Here is a 15,560-nt window from a genome sequence, read left to right as displayed (position 1 = left end):
GTCTCCCTCAGAACAAACCTTTATAATCCATTTGACTGGATGACTTGTATTCTTTCACAGCTCAACATCAGGGAACTCCCAGTGCTCCATGGGTTTCCATGGGTTTTCTTACTCTCGCCCCATATGCTGCTTTCCCCATCATATTCCCATTGCTTCGAGCCTGTATGTTGCTTCCTACACCATCCCACTTGGAATTTTATGTTTTTGTTTTCCTTTGTTAAAATGTTACCCCTGTCCCAACCAAACTCCTCTGTTGCTCCACCCTGCTCCTAATGCCCTTCAGTGGCATTTACTTTCCTTTGAAAGCCCCGCCTCTCCATCTTTGATGCCCATTTCATGTTTTTCACTTTTTTTAAAAATCTTTACTCTTTATTTCTGAGGGCCCAGCAGCTGCAATTACCTCTTAGGTAGCTCTGTCCCCCCCCCAAAAAAATATACGCTATTGTGCACCTTTTATATTTTATTTACTGCTCCAAAATCGACTTCTGCCATCTTAAAAATGTAAATTAAAACAAAAACAAACTGGCTGCTACATTGGGATGCATGCACTTGTAGATATCATGAAATAAGCACACGTCTTCACGCTAGGCTTCTAAAGCATGATGATGCATGCAAACGCAGAATTTGTTGCGCATTTTATCAATGCTTTCCACACACAAATGAACTTTTTCCTGATTCACAACAGTATGAGCAAAAAAGCACTGTCAACAGCATAAGGTCAGCGAATGCCATTGACAACCAAGACCTATTCGCTTTTCCAATTAATGTTCATTTTCCATTATCAGTATTTTACTATAAAACTGTGTTTTCGTGCTTAAATACATTAGCTGGAATTTACAGTATTCAGTATTAAGGCACTAGAAATTTGGGACAAATTCTTCACAACTTCCCAAGGGTTTCCCCATCCACTCCAGAATGGTAGGGCTTCCCACTCCTAACACAATGTTGTACATAAACAATCTTTTGCATTTTCAAGGTTTGTTTATTTAGATGTTAGCATCACATTATTGCAGTTGGTTAACCTGGTTCCAGTGTCCAATAAAATTAAGTCCACATTATGGTTAAAGCTCCTTGTTTTCAGTTTTTACTGATTTTTACATATAAATACAGACAGAAAACTTTTATTTTCTTGTCTGCATTTATTTTTAAATGTGGATAAAAATGGAAATTGGGTTGCTTTTTGAGTAATTGTAAATACTGTCTGCCATGCCTGCCAGGCCAATAGCTGTGTGGGTTGATAGGTAAAGGGGCTAAAAGAGAAAGGAATTTTATTACAGAGGCTTTAACAGCAGTTGATATGCACACGGTTGATACTGAAATACGCATATTTCTTATAAGTGAATTGATGTATTTTCTCTGGGGGTTTACAACATTGTAACCTAGTAGGCATTCAAGCATGAGTGAATATTTACGTGTGTTAAATAAATGTGGAAATATACTAATTTCAGCTTCATTTTTCCTCAAAGCCCAAAATAAATATGGATAAACATAGAAAAAATGAGCGAAAAATAAATATGGAGAAATACAGAGGGAAATGTCAAAAGAAAAAATATATAAAACCGGGAGCCCTAATTATGATGAAACATCACGGGATCTCTGTCTTCGTATTTACTTGCTGTAATGGAATGTTGGTGTATTATTTGTATGCACTTCTGTAAGAGCAGCACGTCTGACTCATCCCTGCTTGTGGCCTTTTGGTCTTTATTACTTGAAATAAACATCTTTGTTTCAACACATCGGCTTCCTTTTTTAACACACTTTCCCTGCTAAAAAAATAGATGCATTATTGTGATGAAGAATTCCAATTTTCATAAATTGTTATCTGTGCAGCGTTGAGCAGTCACACGCACAACACAATCTTAGCACAGCAGCCTCGGCGCACACTGGGTGACAAGCAGCAGCTGTTCCTTTCGCCAATATCTACCCGCTTCCTCTGTTGTTTCCGCTCTCCCTGATACGCCCACTTGCTACCAACAACTGTCAACCGAGAGGCGAACACATTGAAGCCGAGCCCCCGCCGCGTGCTCGCGCCACAAGCAAGGCCCGAAGTGACAGAAGAGGATTAAAAGGCAGGAAATGGTGTACGCATGCGCAGTTTTTTAAGCAGCGCCAAGGCAGGTGTCTGAATTGGGCGGGCCCAGTGCGCCTGCGCAGTGACGCTGGTATCCACGTGACTGGAGCTTGCTCGCCTGCTATAGGGAAGCGTCAGCCCTCTAAACACAAAACCCACCTGATCATGGAGCGGCTAGCAGCGCTGTGTTGAGGTTGCTGAAGATAAACATGGTGGCACTGGAAGAGTTGCGCGAAATGGAGTGTTCGGCGCTTGGGCGTCTACTGCAGCGGGAAGATCTTCGCTCTTGCCCGGCACTGTTGCTGCTCGACTGCCGCCCCTTCCTGGCGCACAGCGCTGGCTGCATCCGAGGCGCTCTGAACGTACGCTGCAACAGCATCGTGCGGCGGAGGGCGCGGGGCCGGCCGAGCCTGCAGCAGATCCTGCCGGCCGAGCCGCTCTCGGCCGGGGAGCCCGGGGTGCGCGCGCGCCTCCGCGCGGGCCTCTACTCTGCCGTGGTGCTGTACGACGAGCGCAGCGCGCGCGCCGAGGCCCTGCGCGAGGACAGCACCGTCAGCCTGGTGCTGCGTGCCCTGCGCGGGGAGCACGGCGAGGGCACCGACGTCCGCCTGCTGCGAGGTGAGCCTGACTGCCTGCTGCCACTCCACTCTCTGTGGGGGCCCCATGTATCGTGTCTAGGGTGGACAGAGCTAAAATGTAAATTCGGAGGTGGTGGTGCTTCATTCAGAGTTCCTGTTTAGCTCTGTAACTATCGTTATTCTTTAATGTATTGCAGCAGGGTTGAAAAGTGCAGGTACTCTCGCAAGGAACTGGTACTTGTTCATTTAGAGTACTGAGCGTTGGGAATATAGGAGTGCAGGTTCTACTTCTCACTATCCCCTGTACCTGACCGCTGCATACAAGTGTCAATATTCTTCCATTAAGAGTATTACCCTCCTAGCTGACAAGTGTTGGTACTCCACCTTTTAACGTAAAGTAGTGCTCGTACTCAGCACCCAGCCATTCAAAGGACTAATTCGTGGTTGTGATGAGCGGCTGAATAGGATAGTTTAACGCTCACCGATGCTCCAGGAGGTGTTATAGTGTCTGTCGATTACTGCTTCTGAAGGCACTAGACTGCCTGGAGCTAGGTTTCTGGGATGCTTAGCTGTGGAGCAGACTCCTGTGTTATGTTTTTTTTTAATCAGTGTATTCAATTCAAGCACATACTAGTTGGAAAATCCGTTGTTAAAGGAATCCAGCTCTCGTCTTTCATGGAACTCCTCGACAAGATAATGTGTACTTGTATGTGCAAAATTCACACCTTTTTAAATACTTGGGGGAATAGTACGTGGTTATCTGAGGATTTGTAACAATAATAGCATACAGCAACTATTTTTATTTAAGAATGTGTGGAACTGGGCCATTTTAGACGATATGCGGGTTATGTGATCAGCATTTTATAGAGCGCCGGCGCCGTTCTTGTAGTGCCACGTCCTCTGACCTGCCTTAATGGCGCGTTTCCGCAGGTTTGAGAGCTTTCTGCCTGTTCGGAGTCCGGAGAATACATTACGATGCATTCATTATCTGATGTGCAGTCGTACAGAATGGGTACACATTGTATGAATTGTTTGTGCACTTATGCAAAAATGTGCATGCCTAGTAGAATATTTGCAGAATAAGCTCCGTTAATTGCTCGTTATATAACGTATGTTTATCGGTTACTGAATAAACCATCATATTTTAAATTGAAACGGCTAACATATAGAATAACTGCCAGAAAAGGCGAGTCCAAATTATGTTCACGGGTTGTAAAAACAAGTATATTAAGCGGAGCCGTGCATCCCCCTGATAGTGTATGTGTGACTTACTGCTGCAATGTGCGAGCTTTATTCGGATACTGATGAGTGCCTGAACACTCCTTCCTCCTCATGCGTGGTGCTTGTTGTGATAGTTTCTGAATTCGCTTACGTTATGCATTGGGTGCTGCGTGGGTTGGAACATATGCCCACGCTAGAGAGAACGATCACTAAAATTGGAACCAGGCATGTATTTCTTCCAGCAGCCTGCGGTATGCAGTGTTTGCAGGAGAACCAACCTAGCGGGAGGGAGCTGCGAGATGTGCTGGGTCTGCAGTCAAGGCGACGGGCTGCCTTTCCTGGAGAGAGGAGGGTCATTGAGAAATACTCAGATGCAGAGCCTACCATTCACGAGCGCGCACCCCGCCCCCTCCCCGTCTGCAGCCACTGTTATTAATGGGCACGCTCCCACTCAGGGCGCCAGTGGCCATATTCCTTTCGGTTCATTCTTTCATTGCATCTTAACGTTGCATGCTTTGTTTTTGTCAATGGTTTGGTTGGTTCTTGTACACTTTTTTTTTCTCTGTCGTGTAAGCAAGATTCCTTATTAGGAGGGCAGACAAAGGAGGTAAAAATCAAACCGTTTGTGATTTTGTAACGGTAGCAGCCGAAGGCTTTGTTTGGCTGTTTTCGGTCACGGTGATGTTTGAGAAGCAGATAAAATAGTGTTAATATATAGAAGACGAGCACCATTCTGCGGCCGCGCGGGTACACCTGCATCCAATTCCCCTTCTCTGTAGAATAAAAAATAGAGGACCCACAGATTGCTGCTTTTTCTTTACCTTTAGATTCCATTTCTTGATGCTGTTTTAGACGTCTGGTGCCAAAACCTGTCGAGTACGTGACACAAGCTCGCGCACTATCCATCACTAACAAAGAGCAGTCTCCGCATTAAGCAGTTTGTGTAAGGCTCAAGCTTTTTCTTGGGTATATCTGATTCAAATCTATGACCACGTACTATATACCCCACTGAGTTGTTTAATAGGGATTTGTACCTATTGAGTTTGCTCTCGTGCCCCATGTATTTTTTTTTCTCTTTTACATATCCTGAATGATTGACAGAGAGCCTTAATGTTTGTCTATAAATAGCCCATGCGTTAGTTGGTGTTCATATAAAAAAAAAGCAACATTGCAAAGGGAGGAGGAGCGTGGTGGCGGGCATCTATATATAGATGTATAGAGAACATATTTACTAATTCTTCCACCTTACTGTTTCAAAGCCTGAGATTTTCTTTTGTGCGAAATAAGGTATTACTTATGTTTGTTTAGTGAAGCAGAGACTACAGCTCCTAAAATGTAGTCGATATCAGTTGGAATCCCACAAGTACAAAAGCGGTGTCGTGACCCAATAGAGCAAGCTGACAGCAGAGGTGAAGACCCCACCCCAGCGATGCATGTTTATTTCTGGATTTCATAAAGTTACACACATACTCGGCTGTCAGGTGCCTTTATGCTGCACCTGCAAGGTAGGGTTGATAAACTTAGCTATAAAGTACGAGTTTGCCATAGGAGAAGAAATTAGCTCTAGAGACATGTTTTGCAGTCTTGTTTAGTGCAAACATATCGTGAGGGGCATCGGAGTCCTGTTCGCTGGTCTGTCCCTGCCTGAGCAGTTGAACACAAACGTCTCCAGGCCTCCCCCAGCAGCCCTGAATCACCGATTGCTTGGCTGCCTCACCGCGATGAAGGTTTTATTGGTGTCAGCAGGGGTGAGGCGTTGAAGGGAGGGGGTATTGGGAAAGTTAAAAACACTGCCCACGGTATAGTAATGAAAAAAAAAAAACACGCGCTGGGAAATCTTACAAGGACTTAGCCACACTGGAGCAAGGCGACACGGGCTCTGCTTTGGTCATGAACTTAATGCACACAGCTCCATGCGCCCCCCACACCCCGGGGACCGGCTCGCCAATGCTTATGGCCGGCCGTGTCCTCCACGTCACGTGTATGAACCGCCATATATATGCAACTATGCAATACCTTCTCCCATGCTATACAGTGTGTTTGTCAAATTCACACTATACAATGACGGTAAACCATTTTTTGGGGGGCGATTTTTACTATACACAGAATAAAACCACCTTTCTTTTTTCCCTTGTGGGACTAAATTCTGGTGGATACATGTTCCGTTATGTGATATTTGCCATCCCCACCTCCCTCACGCCCTGATTTGCAATGCTGCCTCGTCTTGCAGCAGTTTCACCGCAGGCAGTGTTCGCCCCGCTTCCACCGCCTGGCTGGCTGCTCGCTGGCTCCCTCTCCCTCCATTCATGGTTTTTCATGCATGGCAAAAATCAATGGTGTTTATCAACATCGTGAAAGGCGTCTGCTTTCATTTTGCACGCGCGCCCTTTTCTCGCGTGCACCTGGGTCAGAAAAGGACGCCATGCTTCTTCTGTCGGTGGCTTTGGAGGGGTGGGCTGTGCGCTGCAGCTCCCCCCCCCCCCCCTTGTTTTGCAGCGCACATGCCGCCATTTGCAGCAAACGGTTCGGGTTGTCCCGACAGATGGTCGTGTCCGTTGTGGTGTTACGTTTTTCTACTCCCATGTTGGGATCTATAGACGAGCATTTTCTGTACGCATCTGCAGAATACGCGACTGAGGTCCACAAAAATGCTAGCAAGTGCTACGCTGTATCTCAGCGCTTGTTTACTCACGTTGGTATCTCCTTTTCAAAAGGAACACCGTGCCAAGTTAATTCCTATTTAAACAGCCGTTTTCCATACATGATAGATTTCCATTCCGATTTTGTGGAGATTGTTATCGTGGGTGCAAAGGCAACGCGGGCAGAATATTCAAGTATTATTTCAGCCTCTCGTTAGTTGTGCTTTTATCGTTTGGCTCTCTGTGGCCGCTTCTTAGTCGTCTGGAGCAGAAATGCTAGTCTGTGTCCCAATTAGGTCCTGGGTTTAAATGGCATTGTATCATTGTGGTATTTTTCAGGGGGGGGGGGTGTTATTTAGCCACTCTGTATCGTTATTCTTTATTAAAATGTTTCAAAAAATATATAAACAATGACCAACAGTCCAATATCGTCATATAAACACAGTACCAAGGATACAATAAGAGTTGAGAGGGGCGGGGGAGTACCACCTTCAGTTTCATACATAGACAATTGTTGTTTATAACAATGTAGAAACATATTTTTTTACAAGAAAACAAAGTCTGAATGTTATTTCTTTAAGTGGCACCTGCACAGCCTTCGCATTGATATACTGGGACTGCAACGGAGTAGGAAGTACAACCAGTCCTGGCGGATGATTACAGCGGAGTGCTAAATATACCTTCTGGGGCCTCATTTGACTTTCCCGTTTGTTAGTATCTCTCCAAGGAGAACTGTTCACCCCTCTAGAAATCGTCCACAGTATATTTCTGGACTGACTGAATTTACAGACTTGCTAAGGGATGCTAGCGCTCGGACGTAGCGTACAAACCTTCGGTTCTGATTTTTTTTTCCCCTCCAATTCTGAAAGCTCAGTGGGTAGCAAATTTTTTTACAATGAATCCATCCGGAAGAATGTTAACCATTGAAAGTCGCATAGCTGTGTAGTAATTGACAGTGTTTTTGCCAGGTTGTGGTTTCTATCTACTCCTTTAGTAAGGGTAAGCACAAGCTATTAGTGAGGTCCAGTCTCGGGTGACTATACTGACAGCCTTGGCAGGAATGGATAAGCCACTGGTATGATGGAAAGAAGATAAAGCTGACCACTAAACAAAATCCTGTGGTTGGTGTGGGCTGGCCATAATCCATAAAAATAAAAAAGACCTACATAGCTTTGGAAACTAGTGTAGAGTGGACCTTAAAAGAATACGGAGGTCACTCGCCAGTGTTTATTCTCACAGCAGTGTAGAATGTTGTTGTTTTGGCGCTAGGGGAACAGCAGAAGTCATGTGGCCAAAAGAGTGCTAGTGTGCAGGGTATATTAACTGATAAGCTCGCCTAAACAGCCAAGTCTTACGTTCTTGCCTAAACTTATTGTAGAGGGGAACACATTCAAAATCTTAGGGGCTTGCACAGAAAACCAAACACCACCCATCATTTTCTTGTTAGATTTAGGGACGGACAGTAGGTTGGAAGAGGAGGAATACATTTTTCAAATAAGTATATTATTCTCAATTCTAGTTTTTACGAATTGAGATCCCTCATTAGATAGTGCCTCTAAGGTTATGCAGCATATTTTGAAAATTATCCTTTGTTCCAACGAAAGTCCATGAAGATCTTTCAATAATGGAGCAGTGCAGCAGGTCCTGGGTTGTATGAAGATGAGTCTAGATGCTTGGTGTTGAACAGGCTGTAATTTGCTTAATTGAGTTTTTAGGAAAACCAATGTATAAAGAATTGACCTAATCAAGACAGGAGATTTTAAAGCCATAACTGTCAGGATTAGGGCCTCATTGGAAAGAAACCAAGAGAACCTTGATTCTCCTGAGATTCAGGAAACAAGACAAAATCTCAGATCCAGTCTGAAATTTTAAAGGTAGCTCGTCAATTATGCCCAGACTTTTTGTAAGCATACGTTTTTTGGGGTGGTGGATTCCTCATTTCAGAAGGCTTGAGAGTGGTTCCAAATATCAATTTTATTATTCAGAATTATCTTTTTTTCTGCACTGAGTTTTTTTTAGATTTCTGCTCATCCATTCCCAGATGAAAGGCACAGTATATTAAAAGTTTCTCAGACAAGAGAACAATCTAATCTAAACAGTAACTGCACATATCCGCATGATTCTATATCTTGCAATTCATGTTACTAGGGCCCTGATAAGGGGTCTGATATTTATATTAAACAGATGTAGTGATAAAGAGGAACCTTGTGGAACACCACAGTCCAATTGAGCCGAATGGCCCCAGGCAACCTGTCTGGGAATGGTTTTCCTAAAAAGACTTCAGCCAACCAAAAGCTTAACTTAGAAGCCCAGTAGCGTCCACATGGTCCACCAACACATTGTCAACTATGTCAAAGGCTGCTGAGAGGTCTAACAAGACCGAAGCAGAAGTCAGGCCCTCATCACACTCCTTTCGCATGTCCTTGATTACAATCAGTATAATGGACTCAGTGGAGTGAGCCGTGCGAAACCCAGCTTGATGCATATTTAAGAATTGTGACACTTAATGATAAGGGCAAAGAAGCTGTGCCACACAAGCTTTTAAAAGGCACCCACAAGTCGGAATGTACAGAAAGGGCTGCTTCAAATGTGTCCATTCACTGACCCTCAACCACGTATCTGTTATACTCTTTGCAATCATTTTAGGTTGGTGGAGAGGCAAAAAAGGCAGTCCCCAGTTTTTGGGTGTTCCTAAAATGTGCTGTGTGGTTGTGGTGGCTTCCGATTATTGTTGGGGTGTTTGTTCTCTAGCCTTATAACTGCTATATCAAATCAAGAGTTATATTTACATGGGTTTTTTTACGTTTGAGATTGTTTGCCATGTTGAAGCATAGAGGCTTCTTGTCGTTTGATAAGTGACAGTTATATATTAGCATCCTACCTTCTAATTGTACTTTCATATTTTGCCCAAAAACATTCCCCCCCCCCCCCCCCGATACAAGTGCTGACTGACCCCCTATTGATATGAACACCAGCTGGGCCCCCAGTTTTCAATATTATAAGCATCTTGTACCCTTTACCAATCTTCCAGCAGAATAGCTATCCTAGTGACCAAATGTTTTTATGATTTTACATACTGTACCCCTTACTTCAAGGAGTGGTGTCTTCGGTCATTTAGTAGATTGCATTTCTAAAGAGTGAGATGGCACGTCTGTTTAAATCAGCCAGAGCTGAGTTTGCATCACTCATTCATGGAACAAATTTGCATTTTTGCATATAATTTTTGCCTATAACACAAGGAGTTGGCGAAAACAACTCTCTTCATCAAACCTACTCCCATCATAGAGGTTCAACTATCCTATGTGTCTGAGTTTCTCACTCTAAATTTCAGTTTCCTTGCCATCCTATCACTGCACTTAATTGTTAACAATCTGTAGTGGTTTGACAATGGAAGGACTTTCTGCCAAGTTACAAGAACTTATAAACCTTAGGCTCAGAAACCGCCTAAAGAAAAGGGATATCTGTTATCACCTACAAGTCTGGTACGATATTGCCATTCCTATTAAACTAATATTAAGATCCTCCAGAAGAGGCACAGTGAAAGCTTGGAGTGATTATTGGGTCTTAAAAACGTATGTATAAAAACATCTTACATTTAAAAAGCTGAATTTCTGTATCAAACATTGGCTAGCAATGCTTAAAGCAACTAGATCATAAACTGACTTACTCGGAGGCTTTCTCAAGGACATAATGTCATTACATGGTTGTGTGGTACTACTCGCTAATTGTACCTTGGCTACAGGGACCACAGCACTTCACACGCGCCCTTAATATTTCTAAGCTACTCAGTAGCCTTATCTGAGAAGTAATATGGTAGGAACTCAGTGCTTGGATTCTTGTGCGGCAGAATATCTATTTACGAACCAATATACAAATGAACATATTTATATGGTTATAAACAGGAGTGGTAACGGCTAACGGGAGCGCACAGCACAACGTCAAGGTTAATGTAACAGAACAAAACAAAATGTCAAGTTGGTGCTCAGGAAGAGGTGGGAGACTGGTTACCACAGTCCCCAAGGCAAACCTAGGTCCAAACAATTATTGTAGTCCTCCGAGCACTCAATGTTATCAAAAAAGAGAGTCTTTATGTAGTTTTATATTTATATGGTTGCTGACCCCAAAAGTGACCGATACAGTTCTTCCTAGGATCCCAACACGCTAGCAGGCTTCTGCTTTTTTTTAAAGAAAAAATAATATAATTTTAAACTTGTGCTTGCAGGCTTGCCTTGTAGTTCCTCTTAAGGTGGTGGCTTTTGAGAGACCTCTGCAGATTATTTGTTGTCTGATCAAAAACCTGCGGAACTTCAGTGAATTTTAAACACCAGGCCTCTGTATGTGCAACTTGATGCTGTAAATATTAACTGTAAAAATAGCAAGATCGGGACACCTCCGCATTTACCAGGAGTAGGCAAATCAATTGAATCACTTTGGAGGAAAAGTCAGTTATAGCAGTCCTTTATTTTCTTTGGGCATTGAACAAGAGTTGCACCTAAGTGTGACTTTCAAGGCTCTGTCTTGTTTCAGACATACACATGGGGGTGCTAGCCTACTGCCACTGGTTGATACCTATAATCCTAAAAAATCAGTACCGTCATAACATGGAGCACAACCCCCCCTCCCCACACACACACACGTGTCATTCATCAGGACCTAATATTTAATCCTATCACTGCAGGTAGAAGTGTGTTGGTGAAATAAGCAGACCTGATTAGTGTGTAAAAAAAATCAAAAAGTACAGCTGGTGTCCCGCATTCAATGTGGCTTAACCACGTAACTGGCACTTGTATGAAAAAACTATCCAGATACGAAAAGTGAGCATTACTGTGTTGTCATTTGTCATTTCAGGCGAGCTCGATTGCATACCTATCCACAGGTTATCATATCACCAAGCCCATTGTGCCACCTAAAATCCCCTAACGTGAGACAGTTAACCCAAATGTTAGTAGTCTTTCTGTCAAAATACCCCCAAACGTTGGGTACTTGGCCTCAACTCGCATAATCTCGTGCAGACTGAAAGCTGGGCTGTGTTGAAAGAAGGAAAAGAATTCCAGCCAAACTGCGGGTATGTTAAAAATTGACCGTCCAAATAGGGCATCTGACATGTGGCCATCTGTTATGTGAAGTATGTCAGTGAGTGTAGGGCAAATCCAATTTAAAAGGAACCCAAAAGAATACGACCAAAACATAAGTCAAAATGGAATCCAAGCTAGCAGACGTAATACTGTGTACTGATGCCAAAGAATGCTTCCAGACCACATTAAAACCTATGGCTCTTTCATTCTAAATGAGCAAATGTTCTTAATAAAGTACCCTAGTCATGCTAGGTTTCTCTTAAAAAAGATGTCCTAAAAGTGAATATCTGGGGTGTATCATACCTGTAGCAGTCGCTTCTGCATCTAATCGTGTACCTGGAGCAAGGAGAACTCCCTCACACACCGGCCGGTAGAGAAATCGTTTACAAGATGCATGGCGGTGTCCAGACCTTGGGTTCATCATCGGAATCATGGAAATTGGAGCTCGCAGTGATTCTTCCATACATCGTGTTCAGTTATGGTATGATGCGTGGACTACATTGCTACAATAATGAGAATGCTGCTCTCATAGTAACTCACTAAGTAATATCCATTTATAAGAACGGAAAAAGACGCAGAGTAAAAAGCCTCGTAATTTATATACTCTGTTCTAATGACTCACATGCTCTTAACACAAAAAGCTGCAAATAGACATCTAAACGGGCGTGTTTATCTATTTAGCTCTTGATGTACATTCAAAACCAGTGTGTAATTAGGATATTCAAAGGGGATTCCATTAACCCAAAAGAAATATTGTCTCCTGCGTAAGCACATGGTCCTGTTTCCAAACGGGTATCTCTGTAACCTCTGGGAAAGAGGGTTGGAAAATGTAAACCCAAGTAAGCAGCATACGGGGCTTTGCAGACACAGTACCAGGAGAATGACATTTTGTCTGACATACTAATCTAGTTCTAAAAAGACTCCTAAACTGAAGAGTTGGAGACCTCCTACACGTCTTAGATTTTCAAGGGATGTCATCATTCAAAACCCTGATATGGGCCTTTAGACCCAATGTCGTTCCATCTTTTAGAGAACACTGTATACGACGGGTACAGTTGATATGTGACTTCATTTATCAATTAAAGTCCAAAATCAATCCCTGCCACTGTCACCCTGTTCAAGAGAATGCAGATTCGTCTAGTAGTTTTTACGTTTACACCCGATTGTACTCCGTGGTTCGAGATCCTGGTCTTGATGTTGTGCGTGGTCATGTCTGTATATGTAACCCATATGGGTGTGTGGTATGAATACCACACCAGTACTATTGCAATGGCAATGGTGTCTATGTCCCCATGGGTTAGCCAGTCCTAAATCAATCTCCAAATCATGTCTCCAAATATGGGGAAATCTCACTAGTGAAATGTTATCACTACAGTAACCAGTCTCGCAGCCCACCAATTGCTAACAGTATATAAATATGCTATGACTAATAAAGATTCAGAACTTGATGCAGACCAACGTGATTCGTTTACCATTATTGACTGTGATGGATGTGTGGTCAGGAGTGGGTGTTAATCAAAGGCTGTATCTATGATGCTCTAATTACATGGTGAGAATTGCACACCTGACGTTTTTCAGCATCACTTTGAATTGAGTACACTACTATGGGACTACAAAGTAAAACATTGGGCTAGAATTTGCTATTAACTTGAGCACTGTAGATAATGCTGTATAAGACTGATTAGTTACTGTGATTGTTTAATCAAGAAACCTGACTTTTCTATAAGTTTTTATATACCAAAAATAAACTTAAAAAAACCCCACGAAATATACATATGATTACCCATTCAGTTCCTGCAGTTAGAGTTAGTATAGTGAAATATTGCCTCCTAATCCCAGAAAACATTTGGTGAAGCACATAGTGAGGGGTAAAGGGGCTAGCGCTGTGGTCTCCAATCTTTTCTATAAAAAGTTACTTGTGATGAAGGGAAGCCATCCTGGACTTTTAATAAATGTGATCACTATGACAATAGTGAGCACCCCGTGCAGGAGTATCAGTTGTGACTGCCCTAATGCTTCTGGTTTGTTAGCTAGCAGACAATTCAGGAAAAAATTATCTGTATGAAATGCCTCAAATTAACCAATAAAGTAACTGAGACAATGTGTCCTCTAGCATGAAGGACATAAACAATGCAATGCATCTCTTCAACTCGGTTTAAATTATCATTCAATGGCACTTCTCATTGTGGGGTAAACTCAATTTCCCAAAGAAAAACTTGTCTGTCTTGAAAAGAAACGTGTTTTTATCAACTAGTCAAATGCCTCATATGGAGAGCTTCTATTCCAGTTGCCCATGTATTACAATAACATGGTATACATGACTACTGTCATTCTAAACAGCAGTCGTAGTTATTTGTCAATCAGGGTTTTGTATCACGCTGCTACTCACCCGTGAGGGTCTCAAGATGCTGGGAGAGTGCATGCATAACAAGCCTACAATATGACAGTAATGGCCACTATCATGCCAGACACCAATGCAGGGATGGCACAGAAATTGGGTCCGCCAAGAACACTGTATATCTGAGATGGCTGCCAGCATTCTACAACTAGACCAAGAATGCCCAAAGCCTGCTCAGGCACCCTTTATGAAAAAGGGATGTTGCATACTTCTGGTGATGGGCTTCCGTGGTCTATCAAGAAGGGACACAATGCAAGACACCCAGGCACGCACAAATTCACACATTGTCACATATGCATGTACACTTTCATCTTTTACCTGTACTTTGAAAGAAATGAAGCTCCTAACTGTCTCAACTCTGGGTCCAGGCCTTTGTCTGCTCAGGTCCTGATGTATTCAAGCACCCAAATTACACACCTTTCACTCTGGCTCCTGATAGCACACGTTTTGGTGACTCTACGCTGACTACTGCTGGCATTCTTCGAACCCACTGTCTACACATGCAGCGTGGCTGATAGAGTAAGGCCTGTAACCTGACTAGTCTCCTTGTGACCTTGCTAGACTGAGAATGAAGACACATGGTCATGTTGCAGGCCCTGTGTGCTTAGACTGTGTTTTTGTGTTCGTGTAGGGCAGGGACACTTTTCTGGCTGGCTATCCCTCTAAGGACTCCTAACACTTCCTTAGTGTCCCTCAAAGTACCGTTAGAGTGCTGGACTAGTCTGTGCTTAACTTCTGAGAGCTACTTAAAGTTTAATTGGCTACCCAGAGCTCCATAGCTACTCGTTTGACCCCTAGGGTAACTCTCCAAGAGTACTTTAAAGACTGACTGTTTAGAGAACTTGTAGCCACAGAAATAATATGGTGTGCGATTATTCCCAGACAATATTTGCTTGGGGCACAAGAAAGCATCTCTGGAGTCCAGGAGGAAGTTAACCCCTTCGGTGCTCATGACGGAACCATTCCGTCATGACCACACCCATTAACATTGGGGCCCAGCACCGATGATGAATCTGGGCAGCATCGAAGAGGTTAAACTGAGCATGTTTACATTCTTCTATTATGGGTTGGGGCTACACGGGACACATCCGTATTAATTTATTTGTCATTGGCTTGTCGTTGTCCTTCCTAAATGCTGGCTTATGATTTGTAATAGGCTTGTTAGTCCCCCCCTTGTCTTCATTTGTAACCTCCCATAAGGACTGGCCCTTTTACTTCGGTTGTTGAACGAATGTCTTATTTAGTCTGGAAGCACACTTTTGTTTGGTTTTTTTTTTGTTTCTCGTAATGCAGGCACGACACTCTTCCCTGCAACATTCAGCGCGCCATGCACGCTTTCACTTTCCAAGCAGTCCTGACAATGGCGGCCGCTTCTTTGAAATGCAATAGGTCTCGCCTTTACACTAGTTGGAGCTATTGACATTTTTCAGGACAATGCCTTTTATTTATGTGTTCATTATCAAAACAGATAAATAAAAGGCAGGATCATTTACCATGCCAATAGCTTAAGCTCTCGCAAATGCAAGACCAATTGCATTGAAAATGCTTTTTAGGTCGAGCCTAGACGTGCAATCAATG

At 43.1% G+C, this 15,560-nt stretch overlaps 1 protein-coding gene across 1 annotated transcript in view; it reads left to right on the top strand.

The window, feature by feature from the left end:
- Positions 1–2,155: 2,155 nt before the first annotated feature.
- The window catches only part of DUSP4 (dual specificity phosphatase 4), a 33,153-nt gene continuing 19,748 nt past the window's right edge, over positions 2,156–15,560 (top strand). Inside the window, exon 1 of the mRNA XM_086961924.1 lies at positions 2,156–2,689. Coding sequence (XP_086818050.1) covers positions 2,281–2,689 — 409 coding nt within the window. The 5' untranslated portion in view covers positions 2,156–2,280. The remainder of the gene's footprint in view (positions 2,690–15,560) is intronic.

The sequence above is a fragment of the Lissotriton vulgaris genome, chromosome 3_1 (assembly GCF_964263255.1).
Source record: "Lissotriton vulgaris chromosome 3_1, aLisVul1.2, whole genome shotgun sequence".
NCBI lineage: Eukaryota > Metazoa > Chordata > Amphibia > Caudata > Salamandridae > Lissotriton > Lissotriton vulgaris.
Note: the sequence above shows the minus strand (reverse complement) of the source record. Positions and strands in the feature narration are given on the sequence as shown.